At 35.7% G+C, this 18986-nt stretch overlaps 2 protein-coding genes across 3 annotated transcripts; one reads left to right on the plus strand and one right to left on the minus strand.

Annotated features, from left to right (window-relative positions):
• The first annotated feature begins 3686 nt into the window (after positions 1–3686).
• LOC132056388 (uncharacterized) lies at positions 3687–16268 on the plus strand. Of its 2 annotated transcripts, XM_059448554.1 has the most exons (5): positions 3687–4065; positions 9507–9712; positions 9998–10096; positions 10450–10523; positions 15825–16268. In XM_059448554.1, the coding sequence occupies exons 1-5, from the start codon at positions 3786–3788 to the stop codon at positions 16048–16050; spliced, it is 885 nt and encodes a 294-aa protein (XP_059304537.1). In that variant the 5' UTR covers positions 3687–3785; the 3' UTR covers positions 16051–16268. The 2 variants fall into 2 exon arrangements, with proteins under 2 accessions (XP_059304537.1, XP_059304536.1); XM_059448553.1 differs by lacking the exons at positions 9507–9712; positions 9998–10096; positions 10450–10523; positions 15825–16268 and adding an exon at positions 5151–7293.
• LOC132056387 (pentatricopeptide repeat-containing protein At2g13600-like) lies at positions 16158–18968 on the minus strand. The gene has a single exon (XM_059448552.1). The coding sequence runs from the start codon at positions 18799–18801 to the stop codon at positions 16252–16254; it is 2550 nt and encodes an 849-aa protein (XP_059304535.1). The 5' UTR covers positions 18802–18968; the 3' UTR covers positions 16158–16251.
• Positions 18969–18986: the final 18 nt, after the last annotated feature.

Consider the following 18986-nt stretch of genomic DNA (forward strand, 5'->3'; position numbering starts at 1 on the left):
TCTGATTTGAATTTAGTCAAACTTTGTATTTTATTCGGTGATCTTTAAATTTTTTAAAAATAATTTACATGCTTAGAAACAACATAAAAAGTATTATATGTCACAATAATTAACAATTTAAAATAGTAATAATGATTAAAAAAAAAAAAACACCTTAACTATCACCTTTTTTTGAGTTTCCTACCTGAGCTATCAAGTGTGAGAGTTTCCTACCTAGACTATCACCAATTAGTTGCAAAACACACCTCAACTATAATTGTTTACTTTTCCTACATAAACTATTTTTAAAAATAATTTACTTTTAATGAGATGTATTTTGCAAACTAACATAAAAAGTATTGAGAGTTGAGGTGTGTCACTAATTGGTGATAGTTTATGTAGGAAAAACAATTAACCATAGTTTTAAAAAAAAAAAAATAGTCAAAATGAAATAAAAAAAATTTTTTTTTCTTAACTCTAAAAACGGACGAATTACACAAAATATAAAAAAGTGATATTATTTATCACCGACATATTCTTCGTTTTTGAGGTGTTCCTCACGCTAATTGCGACACGTATCAAGTGTGAGCACGTTATTTGCTTTTTTCTCTTACTTATTTATTTGTACCGTTTTTAAAAAGCTTTTTCCCTTTTCATTGTGTCTTCTTCTTTGTGCCTTCCCCTGTTTGTTTCTTCGCTTCATAGAGAGGAGATGAAGTTTTTTAAAAAGTTTTTCCTTTTCACTTCATCTCAAAACCCCCGCCCCTTCTTTTTTCATCTTCATTCTCAACTCCCATTCCACCAACCACGACTTCTTCTCCTCTAACGCCACTCCCAAAATCCTTGTCTTCATTTTTTCTCCATTTCATAATAATTGAACAAATCCGGAAGTATTTTCGTCCCACTTACACTCAAATTTATCCAAGATTAAAAACAATGCGTAACTACAATGAAGAAATTGCACGAATTGCAAATGAACTTTTAACAACAATGAAGATATTGCCAACTTCAAATGGGAAATTTTCATTGCACCCTCGCCCTTCAAATGGAAAATTTTCTTCATTGTTTAACAACAATGAAGAAATTTTAATGAGAAGAAGGGTTGTCGAAAACCTTCAAAGAATTTCAAAAAAAAAAAAAAAAACACCACAATGGGGCGGCGGCGTGGTGGCATGAACGGAGGAGAGAGAATAATAAAAAAAAAAAAAAATCTTCGGGAATGAAGAGAAGGAGGGGCATGAAGATGGGTGGGGGGTGGGTTGGGTTGGGGGATGAAGAAGATGAGGTGGCATAGGTTGGGGATGAAGAAGAAGAGGGTTGGGTCGGGTGGAAGGGTGGGGATAGGGTGGGTGGGGATTATAAAAATATATATTTTGTAATTAAAAAAAGAAAATAATAAATAAATTTTAATTAAAACGCGCTTATTTTTCAATTATTTTTATAATTTGTTACACACACATCAACTGTCGGGTGGTATTAATATCACTTTTTAGATGTTCGGGTGTGTAATAGGTGTCCGTATAGTTTAGGTGTGATATCGACTTTTCGTGTATAGTTCAGGGGGGTTTTGATGTATTTTGCCAAAAAAAAAAAATGATACTTCATGTGTGTTTTTGACCCTTAATCTTTTAAAATATTTAAAGGCATATGAATAAATTGCGGTAATTTTTTTTCTTATTTGACTCTAAAAATAAGAATTGTATCACATAAATTACGATACAATGGTAACTTTTTTGGCCTTGCTTCATTGCCACCAAATTTCAGGGTTTCCGACATATTCTTCGTGATTTTGTATCGAAAATTATTTCACTATCACCCTAATTGCATGCATCAACAAGTGCATATTTATTGGATTTTACTTTTATTAACAGAAAAGTGTAATTTTTTTTCTTCCATAAAACATATTTTAACATGTGCAAATATTTATCCTTCTTTCAGGTTGACACTCATTGATTGTAATTATATATTGTGTTTTTATGTGATTTGATAGTACATTCTTTATATGGAGTACCAATTTATAAAAGTTAAGCTCTTGATAGTACTATAACATTCTTTATAATATATGGAGTATCAATTTATAACAGTTAAGCTCTTATATATAATTTGTTATGAGCTTGAATTTTCTTTTATAAGTGATAGTTTTCTTAAAAATTATAAATCCTCCTATTTATTAATAGCGCATTAAATGATAGTCGTTTTCTATAACTGCATATTACTCCAAAAAATATTTAACCTTACAGTATTTTTGTACTATATATAAGCATGAGTTGGGGAATGGATCGCCGTCCGTCCCCAACTCATGTTTAAAAAAAATAAAAAGAGTGGACCTCATGTTAAAAAAATTAAAAAATATATTAAAAAAAAATCCTCCAAACTCATGTTAAAAAAAAAAAAGGTGGATCTCGTATTAAAAAAATTAAGCAATATCAAAAAAAAAAAGTGGACCCTATATTAAAAAAAAAAGCAATATCAAAAAAAAAAAAAAAAAAAAACGTCTTTTTTGCACCCCATATTAAAAAATCAAACAATTTTCATGTAATTCCCAAAGTATTCTCATTAAGTCAATAATGGTGGATTCATTGGCACATGAAATGTATCAACTCATTAGACAAATGAAATTATTTATAAAATGAAAAAACCGTGGACCTCATATTAATGCTTTTCTTCATAAAATTAAGTAGTCAAACCATATAATTTTCTTTCTTTTCTTACATTAGCCTGAGATCTAATCTAGATATTTAACTGTTGTATTTGCGATTCCGCCATGTCATTTATTTGTTATGTTTACTAAAATAAATATACTTAAAATATTTCTATTTGATTTTATTCTCAATCTAATAAATGTGAAAAGAGATTAATGTCGTAAAAGAAAAAATAATATTAAATGGAGATCAAATAATAAATAAGGTAAATTAGTCAAATTATAATTCTAATTGACGTTTCCTTAAAAATAAGTGCAAAAGACAACATGACAAGTAAAATGAGCTAAACCAAGAATATTAACCAAAAATAAAAAAATAGTAGTTCTTCGTTAAAATAGAAAATCAAATTTCTACTTTGTTTCGTTTTAAACATGTAAAATTAATTTAATAATTTGAATTAGAATTATCCAAATCAAAATTTGATAAAAATAATAAGTATTGTTTAGGTCCAATCTACATACATTAACAATAAAATATTTTACACCTTTAAATTAATCGAATTAAAATTTAAAGTATCAATTAATGCTTAAATTTTAAAAAGTATTAATAAATTTTTGCAAACTTTGTATTCGTTACAAACACTAATATAATATAGTTTTGAATACGGATCACAAACTACAATGTTATATTAATCGTATTTTGAACATAGTATATGTGTGTGTGTTTATTAGCAATATAAAAAATATATATTATCACTATCCAAACAAAACTACATACACATACATACACTATAATCCAAAGTATTGGGCTTAGTATCTTTTTTAAAGATATTGCTCGCATTGGAGATGGTATCGTCGTCCACCTTCATAAAAAATAAATAAATAAAAAAAAGCAATAAAAAAAAGATCTCATATTAAAAAATCAAATATATATCTAAAAATAACTACACATAAATACATTATAATCTAAAATGGTGGGCAACGCCATCTAGTACGACGATAAAAATGCAGCTAGCATGTTCCCCCTCCCCCACGCCCCGCACCCCCACACCCACGCTTTTTCATTTCCGCTAAATGTAAGGGAAAAACCGAAAAAACAGACGGCAAAATTCAATTTCCCCCTTTAACACAGAGGTGGAAGGACGGTGAAGACAGGGGAGCTAGGATGTATCTGAAAGCCCCATTTTGGAGCAAAGATTCCAACACTGAATCTCAGACGGAATCTCCCTCAGCAGTAACGGAGCTAATCAGCTCGCTTGAAAAGCAGAGATTATACAGGGAGGTTACACTCGCACTCCGCTCAGGTCTCAGTGATGCACGTGCCGAGTTCTCCTTTCTCCGTATTCGTGGCTTACGTGTCATCCTCAAGTTTCTCCGATCCGTTGCTGAGTCCGATACTACAATCAACCTATTCTGTCACAGCCAATCCATTCCCGATCTTCAAGGTACACTCCTTTCTCTGCACCCTAGGGTTTCGATATTGAATGTTTAAGAATATGACTGGAATGTTACTCCCTCCGTCCCAAAATAAGTGTCACCTGAGGAATTCATGATAAAAATTGGCATGTGTTCCAACTATGCCCTTAGCATTAATATTGATCAGTTCTCAAAAAGCATCTAATAAATAAGTGTAGTTTAGTAAACTCCACATTGTATTTATTGATTTCTTAATGGGCGTGATTTTTGCTAAGGTGACAGTGGCACTTATTTTGGGACGGAGGGAGTATCTCCTATTGGTTAACCAATTTTGATATGAAAGTTGGTTATATCAGTCGACCTCAGGGTAGTTGTGAGTGTACAAATTCTGATAATGACATTAATTGCAAGTTAGGGAAAATGTAATTGAGGTTTATTTTATCTTCTGACAAATGTGCTGCTACAGGAAGGTTAGGAAAATAGAAGTTTTGCTTGTTTAAAAATCATATATACCTCAGATGAACTCGTATGGAATTGGGTTTGGCTTCGTCGGGGCTCTCGGTTAGGTTTTATGTCAGCTCATTAGAAGATCATCAAAATTTAAAGCTGAATTTCATTTTCTTACTACGATGTTTTGTATCAACTCTGAAGCTTTCAAAAGGTATTAGTGTCATAAGTCGTTCATTTAAGCTTCAATCTTTTTGTATGATTATATGGACAACTGTGTTTTCTGGTTACAAACAAATGTTTGATAGCTTTTCGAGTTGGAATGCTAGTTCAGCATTGATGAGAATTTAGGTAAACTGATAACTTGGGAACTGTTATCATCACTTTCTGATGGACTCTGTAGCGAATAGAGATATAGGCTAAGTTTTATTATTTCTAGTTTGACCCTTCTTAGTTTTTACTGCTACAGTTTAGCCTCACTTTATAATCTATTTTCACGTGTACCCCTGTTAGGTTTGCTTTATATACTTTGTAAACAGAACATTGTAGGGCTATCTTGAATGAAAATCTGAATTTTATCTTTTATTTCTTTTTCTCTCTTTCTCTGTTTAATTACTTTATGCTTTCATGACAATTCCGACGTGGGAATTGTTACAATTGGTATTAGAGCCGATGATTCTCGGCTATTCATCGGTGTTAATGGCGGAGAGACAGAAAAATAGGGATTCCGGTGGAGGTCCGTATCAGTTGGAGCAACAGATCCAAGCTTTTATTGACACATCGAATAGAAGAATGCAGCATATGGAAAAATGGAAACAACATCTTTCCTGGACTTCCCATAGTTCACCATGTCAGTATGAAGTTCAAAGATGTTACAACGAGCAGCAGATTTTAGCCGAACAATGTGCTTACCATCCAAATCTTATTCCAGCACTTTATGGGGTTGAGTATTGCGGTGCAGATTTCAGTACTCATCCAAATACTTACGGATTTGAGTGTATCTCAGCAACCATGGGTATTTCAAGAGACTCTAAGCACCAAAAATGTGCCACCGATGGAAAGAGGAATGCTTGGAGGAAGAAGCACAAATATGAACTTCGTCGCCAACCAGCTAACACTAAGCTATCAAGTAACAAGATAGTTAGACGAGTTCGCGTGGGTGGTGGCAATGCCAAATGGAGTGCAATTGTTCAAATCGGTGCTACTGCTGAGGAGATACAACGTGGAAATACATTGATGGATGTCGAAGATGAGCACGATGAGAGCTCAGAAATTAAGGAGGACCAAGTGTTTGACAATTGTCCCCATCCAGAGGCAATTGCTAATCAACTAGCTTCTAGTAGCACTGAGAAAAAGTTAGAACCAGATGCGGATAAAGTGTTTGATATAAGTCCTCAACAGAACGAAATTGATGTAGATGAGCTTCAATCAGTAAAAAGAGATGAGGAAGAAGAAGAAACACTGATGCGATTGGAATCTGGAAACCCAGAAGAGGAGAAGTTAGAAAATAACGAATATCAAGTTCTTGATCAAATTCTTCAGATGTATGGAATCAATATAACGGATATACATTGGGATGACAGTGTAGGAGATGAGCCTATTGAACTTGAATATAGCGAGCGGAAGTCAGAAATTAAGGAGTACCAGGTGTTTGATATAAGTTCTCTTAAGGACGACGCTGAGGTTCTAGATGACGAGCAACTGCAAGCAGCTGGATTCTCACTCGTAAATCCTATCTCGCTCTCACTAAATATGGTTTCCAATGATATGGTATAAACTCATGAAGAGGTTGGAAATCTGGACATTACTTTCAAATGTGAAATAAAAAATGCAAATGTGGAGCTTGTTTTGATTCTTGATTGCGATAACTTTTGTGGGACTGAGGAATTTGCCCAAACTGAAAAATTTCACCACTGTTAAAAGAGTATATCTACATGGTGATTCTGTTGCAGCAGTTTCTAAACCAACAAATTGTACTGCTAGTGTAGAAGAGATCAAGAAATACCCTATCCTTACTCACTATCTAACTAGTGATGTCTTTGGATATGCAAGTCAAGCTGTTGAGGTTTCTAGAAATCTCATTCTGACTGGGAATAATGTTCATGTCGACACTGGTGCACCTGACCTCGTCTTTACACTCGAGGTACAATCTCCTAGACTTTTTCTTCCCAAGGTATTGTTAAATTGGGCAGCAACTCAAGCTGATGCTTCAAAGGTGGATCATCTTGCCTCACTAGAAAAGTATTCTGAGATCATTATTGTACCATGTACACCTTTTTTGGCAACGGAAGTGGAAGGGTCGAAATCTATCAAGACAGATTTTGTGGTATCAGATGTTGTTTCAGTTGCTTGTCGAGCAGCAGCTGATGCTGGAAGTCCATCTCTTTGTGCGACCAACATCAAACGAGACTTCATCCATGTAGAGTATGTAGTGGCAGCTACAAATCATCATAACTCAATAGTGTGGAAAATTTCAAGAGACAATTCTCATTGTAAATTTCTTATTCGGCTAACGCATTATTGTCAATTACCTGCTTTTCAAGATGTATTTGTCGTGCCACGGGTGGCAAGGAAATTATACAATTGTCACAAAGAGGTTTGAAATGAATTTGGAAGTGGAAAGGATGTGCATGTGGTAATTCCGAACCTTGGCGGGCAGCTTGCAGTTTGGAAGTTGGAGGAAAACACTATTACTGCTAAAGAACTTGTTAGAATTCTCCTGACTAGTCACTCTGCTGGAATAGTTGAAGCCATTGTTGTGCCTCTTATTCACTATTTTTCTGCCAATGTGTTTAGCTATTTGAAGTTGGAGTACTATTTTTCTGCCAATGTGTTTAGCTATTTGAAGTTGGAGTACTTGCATATCTCACTGTTTCTACTTAGTGTTCAACAAGGGGATCGATTTGGTAACTTTTTCTACCTTCCTTATATCTATATGAAGAGAGTTACTGGTGGCATTGGGTTCCCTATTTTTACAAATGAGCGCGCTCGGATGATCTATCATGTTGATTTTGTCTTCTCCATTATCCTTGTGATTTGGTTACTCATGTTATTCCTTTTCCGACTGGATATGATTGGTTTGGAATCGCATATCAGTGCAGATGATGTATTAAATTTGTCGGAAGGAAGGGTGGAAACTGTGGTGAAGGTTGGTAAGATGTCATTTCTTGGTAGCATTATGGCTTGTAGTCAGGATAGGAGGATAGAACATGCACTGCTGGAATAGAGTGGAGTAAGAGTGAAATTGCGACTCAATTCCTTGAGCTTTTTCAAAAGGATTATTGGAGCAGATTCATGATCTTGGGCTATAAAAATCAGTTAGTTCCTTATGAAAGTTTGTTTAGATTATTACTTCATGTGCATACAGTTATATTTGCTGAAATCAATGTGGTGTCCTCATTTGTGTTTCGGACAGTAACTTTGGTTCTTTATTTGAAGTGTATCTTCATGGGGCTTGGAAATTTTGATAGAGGATATGGAAGTACATTTACCTTGTATTCCCTATTTCATAATCATGTCAAGGTTATTTCCTTGCTCAATGATCAGTTTACAGAAAAGAAATCCTCATGCCTCAAGCATGATATGACTAGCTTTGGAAGGATAAGTCATGGTCCTTGTCAACATGTCAATGCTGCTCAAAGCAGTATTTTTCCTCTTAAAAATACAATTAGATGCTTTTTGGAAAATTTATAAGGAAAGAGAGTCCTTTAAGGAAGTGCCACAAGCTCATGTCATAAATGCAAAGTTCATAAGTCCTTTGTGGAGCTCTCGTGTGAATTCATCTGAAGTCTTTCAGAATCATGATCGAAATAACTTCACTGGCTGCGGTTATTGTATGAAGGGAGCGTCATATTTTGATGTTAATCGGGACAAAGTACGACCTGCAGATGTTGTGGTTTCTCCTGGTTTTAAAGTAGTATTTCAGCAAGTGCAAGGGAAGACAACATTGAAAAGTCTTGGTGATATGAAGAACAAATGCTTATCTAGACTTGAGAGGAAGAATACTAGAGTATTGCACTGTCTACAAACTCAATTAGATCGGAAAGGACATCACTGTTGCGTTCAGTAGCTTCTCTTGGGCTTGACTGTTTGGCTAGGATGCCAGTTCAAATAATGAGCATTATTTTTTGGCTCTGAGCAGCTTGAAGATTGATGTATCAGCAAATAAGTGAAGCATCACTGGACTCCTTATTGGTGGGGTGGACTCCCCTTTCATTTTCAAATCATTTCCCAACCTTGAGGGCAAGGTTGTTATAAGGGGGGCGGAATGTAGCGAATAGAGATATAGGCTAAGTTTTATTATTTCTAGTTTGACCCTTCTTAGTTTTTACTGCTACAGTTTAGCCTCACTTTATAATCTATTTTCATGTGTACCCCTATTAGGTTTGCTTTATATAATTTGTAAACAGGACATTGTAGGGCTATCTTGAATGAAAATCTGAATTTTATCTTTTATTTCTTTTTCTCTCTTTCTCTTTTTAATTACTTTATGCTTTCATGACGATTCCGACGTGGGAATCGTTACAGACTCAGAGGTTTTACAATTTCTTCTGAAGTATAATTGGAACTAAAAGAACTTACAGTTTATTATTATGAAGTTTCTTGTATCTCTTTTATGTTAAAATTGGTCTTTGCATGTAAGGGTAGCCTGTTCAATTCATTTCCAGTTCAAACGATGTTGTCTTTTCTGACTTGTTCCCATTTGAAAAGTGTCTGAAACTTCAGCTGAATACAGATGAAGCCACAATAGCTGTGAAGTGCAATAACAGCTTATTAATCTTGTAATTTTAGGGGCATTGACACCTCTGCCTTTTGTGTACAATCATATTCGCCATTGATATTTATTCTGTGACTTTTTGGGTTAAAAGCTTCCAGTTTCTGTTATATGGTTGAAACTTACAGTAGTATAGTTCTTATTTTCATGATTCTGATGCCGGTTTATATGGATATAATGAGAATATGTACTTTGACTTTACTTAATTTAGAAAATGGACCAGGTTATTAACCATGATCTATGCAACAGTGGTTCCCGTTCTTTTCAAACATTCCTTAAGAGATATGGAGGACCAGCATGTTACCAGTCTAGACCACATATTTACTGTGGAACCTATGGAAATAACCAGCCCGTCAACTGATTCTGAAGTTTCCCTAGCGCTTCGAGTGCTGGAAGGTTGTTGTCTGATTCATTGCGAGAGTAATGTTTTGGCCCATCAATACAAGGCAATCCCGGTAAATTTCCCCTGTTCATCTTATCTTCTCACCAGAATCTGATCTGATGCCTTTCTTCTTCTAATCATGGCCCAATAAGCTGGAAACCATAAGCTTCTTCAAATGATTCTGAAATTATTTGTTCCCCGACATTTTTGCAGCTACTTTTTGTAGTTGGAATTGAAGCTTAGCTTTCTGTTTTTGATCAATTACGTTTGGAGATTATTTATGCCCTCATAATTTACGGTTTCATGAAAATAAGCAATTCAAAACGATGACATGTTTAACTTGGTTGGAAATAAGCAGGTGTTGATGAACATATTGTCGACTCGAGGGGTACTAGGACAAGGAGCATGCTTGGATGCTTTAATTGCTATAATGCTGGATTCATCTGCCAATCAGGCGGTAGATATCTTTTCTTTTGACTTATTATTGACAAAAGTGGTCTAGAACCAGTTTTTTATCTGTAATACTCATTTGAAAAAGAGTTTGGTATGAGAAGTTTTCTATATTCAGTTAGTATTGGGGAAATCATCCAAAACAGTGTTAATAAGTAGCCACATCTGGATATGTTTCCTCATTTAACTGGAGGATACAAGATGAAAAATACTTGTGGTTTTGAAGAAGTAGGTACAATTCAAGATTTATGCAGTTCCATTCTATTTTATCCTTAGATGATCTGTACTTTGTTTATTTTATTGATTCCTTCTTTTAGTAATTAAGCCAATATTTTAATCCACTGGCTGGTGCTGCACTAGGATTTCGAGGCTTGCAATGGCATTGAGGAAGTTGCCATACTGATTAGAGACAAACAAGTAGATGAAAAATTGAGGTATTTCATCTCCTCAAGCTCGTTTTTTCTGATAAAATCTCTTGCAATGTGCATGGCATTCTAACATGATCCACCCTTTAGGGGAATAAAACCTCTCACGCCCGGTTCACGCTAAAATGTTCATACACATATCTATCATGACTATAATACTCAATAAAGGGATTGTCTTACCCTTAATAAGGCAGTATTATAAGGCAGCGGCTGTCGGCATTGATCAATTTGGTATTGCTGGTAAATGGAAATGGAAATGTTGGTGTAATAGCTCATATAATAGATTTATTGGCTCTAGCTTTCTCATTGATAGAATTCCGTATAGTACGTCAGCATGGAGGAGAAAAGATCGAATTCCTAATAGGTTTTATTCATCTTTATCCTATGATTTTCATGGATGTTGGGAACGTTTAAGAAGTAGCATTGATTCTGTTAGATGGAAAGAGATTTTTCCTGGTTCTATCTATGCTTCTATGGAATTTTTACACCCATACCCTAGAGCTATTGATTTTGAAGTTTTAACATTAGCATTCATACAATTACTCGGGCAGTATGCTTACAATTTGATTCTGCGTATTTGAAATTTACTATCGGATATACAATGCAATTACCATCATCCTGTGATATCTCATTTACTTTAGGTAAGCCCATTCCTTTGTGTGATCAAATCGGTAATCGTGTTCCAAAAAAGATGATATATGTGATGATTGAGCAACTAGTGAAGTTATATGGCGAGCAATATCAGGATGCTGTGATTAAAGGTATCTTTATTCGTATGTATTATGATAAAAAGGATTCCCCTCAATTAATAGACTTTCCTAATGAGATATCATCAGATATTCTTACTCATATTAACCAAGTTATGGAGTCAGAAATGGAAAGTTGTGAACTACCAGATGTTAAATCACTGAAGTATCAAAAAAGTCGTATTCCCACTAAAATAAACACAATCAAAGGTAAGGGAACTGAATGTAGTTCTTTAATTGTTGCCGATATAGAGACTATACTAGTCAATAGTGTTCATGTACCTTACGCTGCTGGTTACTTAGTGGTGAATCCTGGTGATGATCTGACTTCCATACCGTGATATTCTATCAAAACCTTTTTCAGTGAAAATCACATTCCTTTCTATCCTAACTTTGAAGATAGGAGTTATAAAATGTTATTTGATTTTCTATCACATTTGGAAATATATGTTAATAAAAAATCTAGTCTTCGAACAGTTTATTTCCATAATTTTGCCCGATTTGATGGAATTATCCTTCTTAGGTATTATGCTGATCGTGGTAATAAGTATAGAATTAAAACATTGATGAGGAATCATAAACTTTACGAGTTGAAAGTCTATATTGATGTAAGCTCTTATTACGTTTCAGAGATTCATGTATATTGTTCCCTAGCACTCTTGAAGCATTGGGAAAGACATTATGTCCTGAATTAGGTTCCAAAGGTTCTGTCCAACATTCTGAATTGGAAGTGTCTAATCTTCAGGGTCATAGTGAGGATTTGATAAACTATCTTCGACAAGATATCCTTCTCTTAGACGGTATGACGTCGAAGGCCCAAGAGATATTTGGGAAAAGTATCATACTGATATCGTGATTGTGATGACATTGTCATCGCTTTCGCTTAAAATCTTTCGTCAGAATTATTTGGACGATGAGGCCTTTCGTATTCATTTACCTACAAGGAACCAAGACACCTTTATTAGGCGTGGCTATTATGGCGGTCATGCAGATGTCTATAAGCCCCATGCTGAGGATTGAGTCTTTCACTTATCCCTATTCATAGTAGGTACACTTAGAGTAACCCGTCGTCTCTTTTTGGTAGTCCTTTCATAAACCATTATCTCTTCTTTTACGAAAGACATATAATCCTGTTTTGTAGTGAAATATGGTACACTATAGACAACTGCTCTATCCATTACAGAACAAAACCCACTAATGATGGTAATCAACTTCATAAAATCGACCATGTCTGGATATTTATGTATCCAAAATTCATTGCTAAGTTTTGCGAGGTTATAGCTATCCTTTCGACTATGTAATTCACCATATTTTAGCCTAATATCCTTTTCCATGCTGTTCAATGGCATGAATAGACTTTTGATGAGCTTTCTATCTAACTTAGATTCAATGATTTCCATCTGTAATTTATCATTTTTTCGATGATGCAAAAATTCCTTAAAATCATGGAGCAAGTACATGTATACACCTTGTATTTTCCCATCAGGGTGGGGAATAAGATTCGTTCTCCTAGCCATTTCTTCGTTAAGCAATAAATAACTCATGATCTGATAAGCACTGGTAGCAGCATCTTGAGTTATTGGTATCCTATTATATTCTTGAACTGGCTATGAACTGAAATGGATCACTAGCACCCTTAGCGAAGCATATTAAACTCTCATCAGAAGCATAGATCAAACTCTGGTTTCCCTTCTGGTTTTCCTTATACCATTTAAGAGCATCATCATAAAGATGGAATTTCTTATACTTAAAGGCAGCTGATGTGGCTACTATGTCCTTAGCCGACTGGTTGATTCCTTCTTGATTATTGTAGGCAAAGACTATTAAACTTCTAGCTAAATCACGCTCATGAAAATGTAAGATATCGCTGCGGTAGATTCTACCACGGAAGTCCATAAAGACAGGCAGATAAAAGACATAACCCTCGTATGCGGATCTAGCCTGATTATGAGATCTTCATACGTAGCTGTCTGCACCCTATTAGCTAATTCCTTTACGAGATAACTAAGGCTACAAACGTTCTTTATATCCTTATTCTGGAAATAAGATTTCCTCATAAGATCGTAGGCTTCTTTCAGATTAACGTGTGCTAGTATTCCTGGCATAAGAAGACCTACTTTTTCTAAAGTAGCACGATGATTCTTAATGAACTCCAATATATTAGGATTTATCTGAAATCCTTGTTTCTGAAGCCCATTCAATATGTTGCACATTTCCTTATACCTATCATCATCTAATTCTATATTGAAATTGCTTAGGTTACGGGATGATATGAGACTAAACCTATTTTTTTTTTTTTTTTAAACTGGTAACTTTTTCTATATTTCATATGTAGCAAACAGTACTTAGGTAGTACTGAAACTGTATTTACAAGAAAGTCTAACTTTTACTGCCCTCTCTCTATATTGTATCTAAAACATCAATTATAGTGACAGTATCATTAGAGTAGATCTGATTGCACCAAAACACAACAGCAAAATAAAGCTTAACTTGATCTTCTGCACCCCATTCTCCACATTCTCAAAACATCTGGAGCTTCTCTCCTTCCAAATTGTCCACCAAATGCAAGCAGGGATAATTCTCCATCTAGTCCTGTCCTTTGCCTGTAAGCCTGTTTCCTCCCAGATTTTAAGAGCATCTGTAACCTTCCCAGGCATGGTCCAGGAAATGCCTTTGAGATTAAGAATAATTCTCCATAGATGAGCTGTTATCTTACAATGAAGGAAAAGATGGTTAACTATCTCTGATGTTTCCCCACACAAAAAGCATCTGGAACATAAAATGAAACCTCTTTTCATCAAATTATCTTGTGTAAGAGCTGCTTCTTTAGCCAGTAGCCACACAAAACAGGCAACTTTGTGAGGAATTTTTGTTTTCCAGATGTGTTTCCAAGGCCAGTTGGCTATCTGCTGATTGGAATGATTCATCAACTTGTAAGCTGCATTAACTTTGAATAAACCCTTACTGCTGCCTTGCCACCATAATACATCTTCACCTGTCTTTAGTCCACTAAACTGCTCTAGTGTACTAAAGAATTCAACCACTCTTTGCACTTCCCAGTCATTATATGTCTTCTAAAAATGATGTTCCATCCTTGAGGTGTCCACATCTATTTAAGGATGATATCGGACTAAATCTATTATTTAAGGATGATATCGGACTAAAACTGTTATATATAACTAAGGTAGGACAGCTTAAGTAACCACCTACCATATCCGATAACACATAAGGCTTCCTTAGCTCAAAGTCAAAAAGAAATCTTTTTTCCGACATGTGTTCCCAATTTAATGGCTTGCAAACCATTGGAAGATTGAGTTTCAACGGGATATGACTGAAGTCAAAATCACATACAGCGAATAAATTGGATTCTAAATAACCCTTCCTTTCTCTTTCACTACAGCTTTATTATCGTCTGCTGAAAGTCTCTCAATATAGATCAACTTTCTTTCAATCATGAACTCGAGCAATCCGTTACCTATTTCATATTTTTGACCTTTGATATCAACTCGACTACTTGTTGCTGTACTACTAACTTTGTTTTTCTTATTGATTATATTAGGTGATTATATTAGCCTGTGTTCGAACTGTGCTGTCTAACTTGTCCAACAATGTAGATACCCTCACAACGGAGGAGTCTTGAATACAGTTGTACAACAGCCCTAGGACATATATAATGATAGCCTCCAGCATATATTGACCGAACTGATCTATAGTACTATTATAAAGATGTTGAGGTAGGTATTTATATAAATAGGATTTAGCGCTTATACGATCCTTTCCTATCAATGGTTTGATTAAGTTAGGAGTTTCATTAAATATACTATATTTATCGAATTTAGTAGTTATATCTTCAATCTTCTTCTGTAACTCAAGTAATTTTTTATCCGAGATGTCAATTGTATTATTAATGATCTCTTTATCCTTCTGGTACTCATTCAATAATATCATAACCTGTTTATTATACCTTGCTGTATCTTCTTTTTCTCTGCTTTTATCTTCTATTTCCCTGTAAAAATTATCCCAAAACTCATTAATGACAGTATGATTAGATGTACTATACTCCTTTCTATCAATGAGAAAGCTAGGGCCAATAAATCTATTATACGAGCTATTACACCAACATTTCCATTTCCATTCTCCAGCAATACCAAATTGATCAATACCGACAGCCGCTGCCTTATAATTCTGCCTTATTAAGGTTAAGACAATCCCTTTATTAAGTATTATAGTCATGATAGATATGTGTATGAACATTTTAGCGTGAACTGGGCGTGAGAGGTTTTATTCCCCTAAAGGGTGGATCATAGTCTTTGTTCATTTTTTGGGTGGATCACTGTCTTTGTTCATTTTTTATTGACGTTCTTTTGCTTCAAGATCCTCCTGCATGCTAATTCGACTGTTTCCAACATTTCCTTCTCTCATCATGAAGTTGGAGCTGATACCCCCTAGGAAGTCTGATAGTTCCATTTCAGTCCGGAGAAGGAAAAAAAAAAAAAAAACTAAAGACATGAATTCACATAGTTATTCTGCTTGAATTGTCTCTGAGAATTATTGATTTTTCCAGGCTCAAGTGTGGAGAATTTCTACTGCTTCTCATTGGACATGTAAACGGGAGGGAAAGGCCTCCCATGGCAACAATTCATGAAGACATAAGGCGATTTCTAGGTGAGAAATCTGCATCATTGATATGGGCAGCTAGTCAATTTGGTTCAACCCTTGATCCAGAACAGAGATTGACAGCTTTGCAAATTCAAGCCCGTAGAGTACTAGAGTCCATAGACCTTTATTGACTATAAGGTTGCAGCATTTTTTGTCCTTGTGTGATGTCCAGAAGCCTCAGAGAGGTGGCAATTTCACTGATATCCTTGCAACAAGGATCGACTAATAGGCTATCCAGAAGGTACAATAGGAAGATCAGTTAATTTCTGGCGACATTACAATATCACAATGTGAATGTAAATTGTTTGTTCTATACAAAAGTACAATGCTTTCTATTTTTCTACTCTTATTTGTGTTGTCAATATATTTAGTATTTCATAAATCTCATCTGTTCTTTGATGGGATGTATCGCATGCTACAAACACGTGCATTTCACCTTTATCTTCAATCCAACTACATCCAGGATTTTTGTGCATTTTCCTCTCATTGATGAGTTGTCTTATTTTGGCAAGATCACCCCATCTGCCTACAGAAGCATATAAATTTGCTACCATGACATAGTTTCCAGTATTTCCTGGTTCTAGCTCTATGAGCTTGTTTGCTGCAATTTCACCTACCTCAAGATTCCCATGGATAACACAGCCTCCAAGCATGGCACCCCAGATCACTGTATCAGGATCCAAAGGCATCTCTTTAATGACCTTCAATGCTTCATTTATCTTACCTGTTCGACTTAAAAGGTCAACCATGCATGTGAAGTGTTTTAACGTGGGTTTCACATTACAAGATCTCATCAGATTGAAGAATTCAAGCCCCGTCTCTACTATTCCTGCATGGACACACGAAGAAAGTGCTGACAAAAAGGTTATATCGTCTGGTATGAATCCATTGTCTAGTATTCCGCGGAAGAATGCAATTCCTTCCTCCCCATATCCGTGCATAGCATATGCAGTAAGCATTGCATTCTCCGTGACCAAGTTATACTTTTTAATGTTATCATAAGCCATTCTAGCATGCTTGACACATCCACATTTTGCATACATGTCCACAAGAGCCGATCCTATGTGGGTGTCTGAGTCATATCCAAACCTAATTGCATAAGCATGAATCTGTTTTCCACGGTCAAGAGTCGCTAACCTTGAGCAGGCAGGTAATACGGTCCCAATCGTGTAAATATCAGGTCTCAAACCTGAGGATTGGATGTCCGAAAACAACTGCAAAGCTGATTCATTATGGGCATTCTCAACATGGCCAGCAATAATACTGTTCCAAGTGTAGATATTTGGATCAAATGCGTCTACCTTCATCTTCTCGAGAGTGCGTTCAACATTAACCATGTCATCAGAGCGAGCATAGCTAGATATTAAAGCATTCCATGTTGGTATATCCCTCTCATTTACTTCATCAAAAGCTTTCTGAGCAGCACCGACATCTAGACACTTGCTATACAATTCTACAAGTGCCCCACCAACAAAAGGATCTGTTTGCAGACCCCTAGAAATTGCATAAGAATGTATCTCCTTCCCACGCCGTAACAAACCCATATCTGCACAAGCAGCAAGGGCACTGCCAAGGGTGAAGGAATCTGCTTCAATTTCTTCCTTCCACATTACCTGGTGAAACATATTCAAAGCTTCACTGAACATAAAGTTGTTTACATAACCTGAAATCATCGAATTCCATGAAATTATATCTTCACACTTTCCTTCACGTTCCATTTGATAAAACAGCTCTTGAGCCTTTGAAATGTCTCCATTCTCAAAGTATCCCACTAGCATGGTGTTGTAAGAGACATCATTTTTCATCGAATACATTGAAAATACTAGGAGGGCATTATCCATATCCCCACACCTCCGGTAAACATCAATTAAGCCATTAACAACGAAAGAGTTAGACATCAATTCATGTCTGGTCAAATATCCATGAATTTCTTTCCCCAAATATAGCATTTGTAATCTGCCACAAGCAGGAAGTACACTCGCCAAAGTTTGGGCATTTGGTTGGAATCCAGCAGCTTGCATTTTGTAGAGATTTTCAATAGCCTCTTCGTCGTATCCATTCTGTGAAAATCCACCTACCAAAGCACTCCAAGAAATAAAATTTGGAGTAACATTGTCCTCAACAGACATTCTATTAAAAACATCAAGTGCTTCACTTAACATTCCATTGGCAGCAAAAGCAGTAATAACTGAATTCCAAGAAACACAATCCCTCTTCAACATGTTGCTCAAAAACTTTTCTGCATAATCCAAACTCCCACATTTTCCATACATATCAATCAAAGCATTACCCACGTAAATATTCGATGCAAATCCATACTTTATCACTGTACCATGTAATTGCTTGCCCAATTCAACACCACCATAACCACAACAAATCTTCAGCACAACCGGAAACAAGAAAAACTCCAATTCAAACTCCTCAAATCTCACCTGCCCGAAACACTCAAAAGCTTCCTCGTAAAACCCATTACTTAAAAACACATTAAGAACAGCATTCCACGAATACAAGTTTCTTTGACGCATTTTGTCGAACAAGTGAACTGCGTCATCAGAACAGCCACATTTCCCGTACATCTGGAGCAGCTTAGTTTCAACAAACTCGTGTCCGTTAAACCCATTTTTGAGTGCTTGTGCGTGGAATTGTTTACCCAGCTTGGGACATTTGCAGGAATCAAGAACTGAAGCATAGGTGGTTGAACTTAAAGGGTCGTCCAAAGGAGAGAATTGGGCCGGGCCCCGGCCCGTCGAGATGGGCTGTGGAAATTCACGTCGCTGAGGTGGATTTGATTTGTGAAAGGAAAGCTTAGAAGCATTGAAATCAAGGGACTCATGACTTGGTGGCTGAGCTATGGATTGCAACAGGGAGACCATTTCGAGCATAATGTGAAGTGGCTAGATTCTAAGGACACATTTATTATAATTGGATTAAAAAAAAAGGAATTTTGTACTACCGTACACAACAAGTAGTGAATGCTACAATTGAAAACTATCACTAGTTTTATCTTTTTACTAATTTCAGACAGTATAAGTACTGTCTAAATATATTGTGTTATGTGTATACATGA

The sequence above is a fragment of the Lycium ferocissimum genome, chromosome 5 (assembly GCF_029784015.1).
Source record: "Lycium ferocissimum isolate CSIRO_LF1 chromosome 5, AGI_CSIRO_Lferr_CH_V1, whole genome shotgun sequence".
Taxonomy (NCBI): domain Eukaryota; kingdom Viridiplantae; phylum Streptophyta; class Magnoliopsida; order Solanales; family Solanaceae; genus Lycium; species Lycium ferocissimum.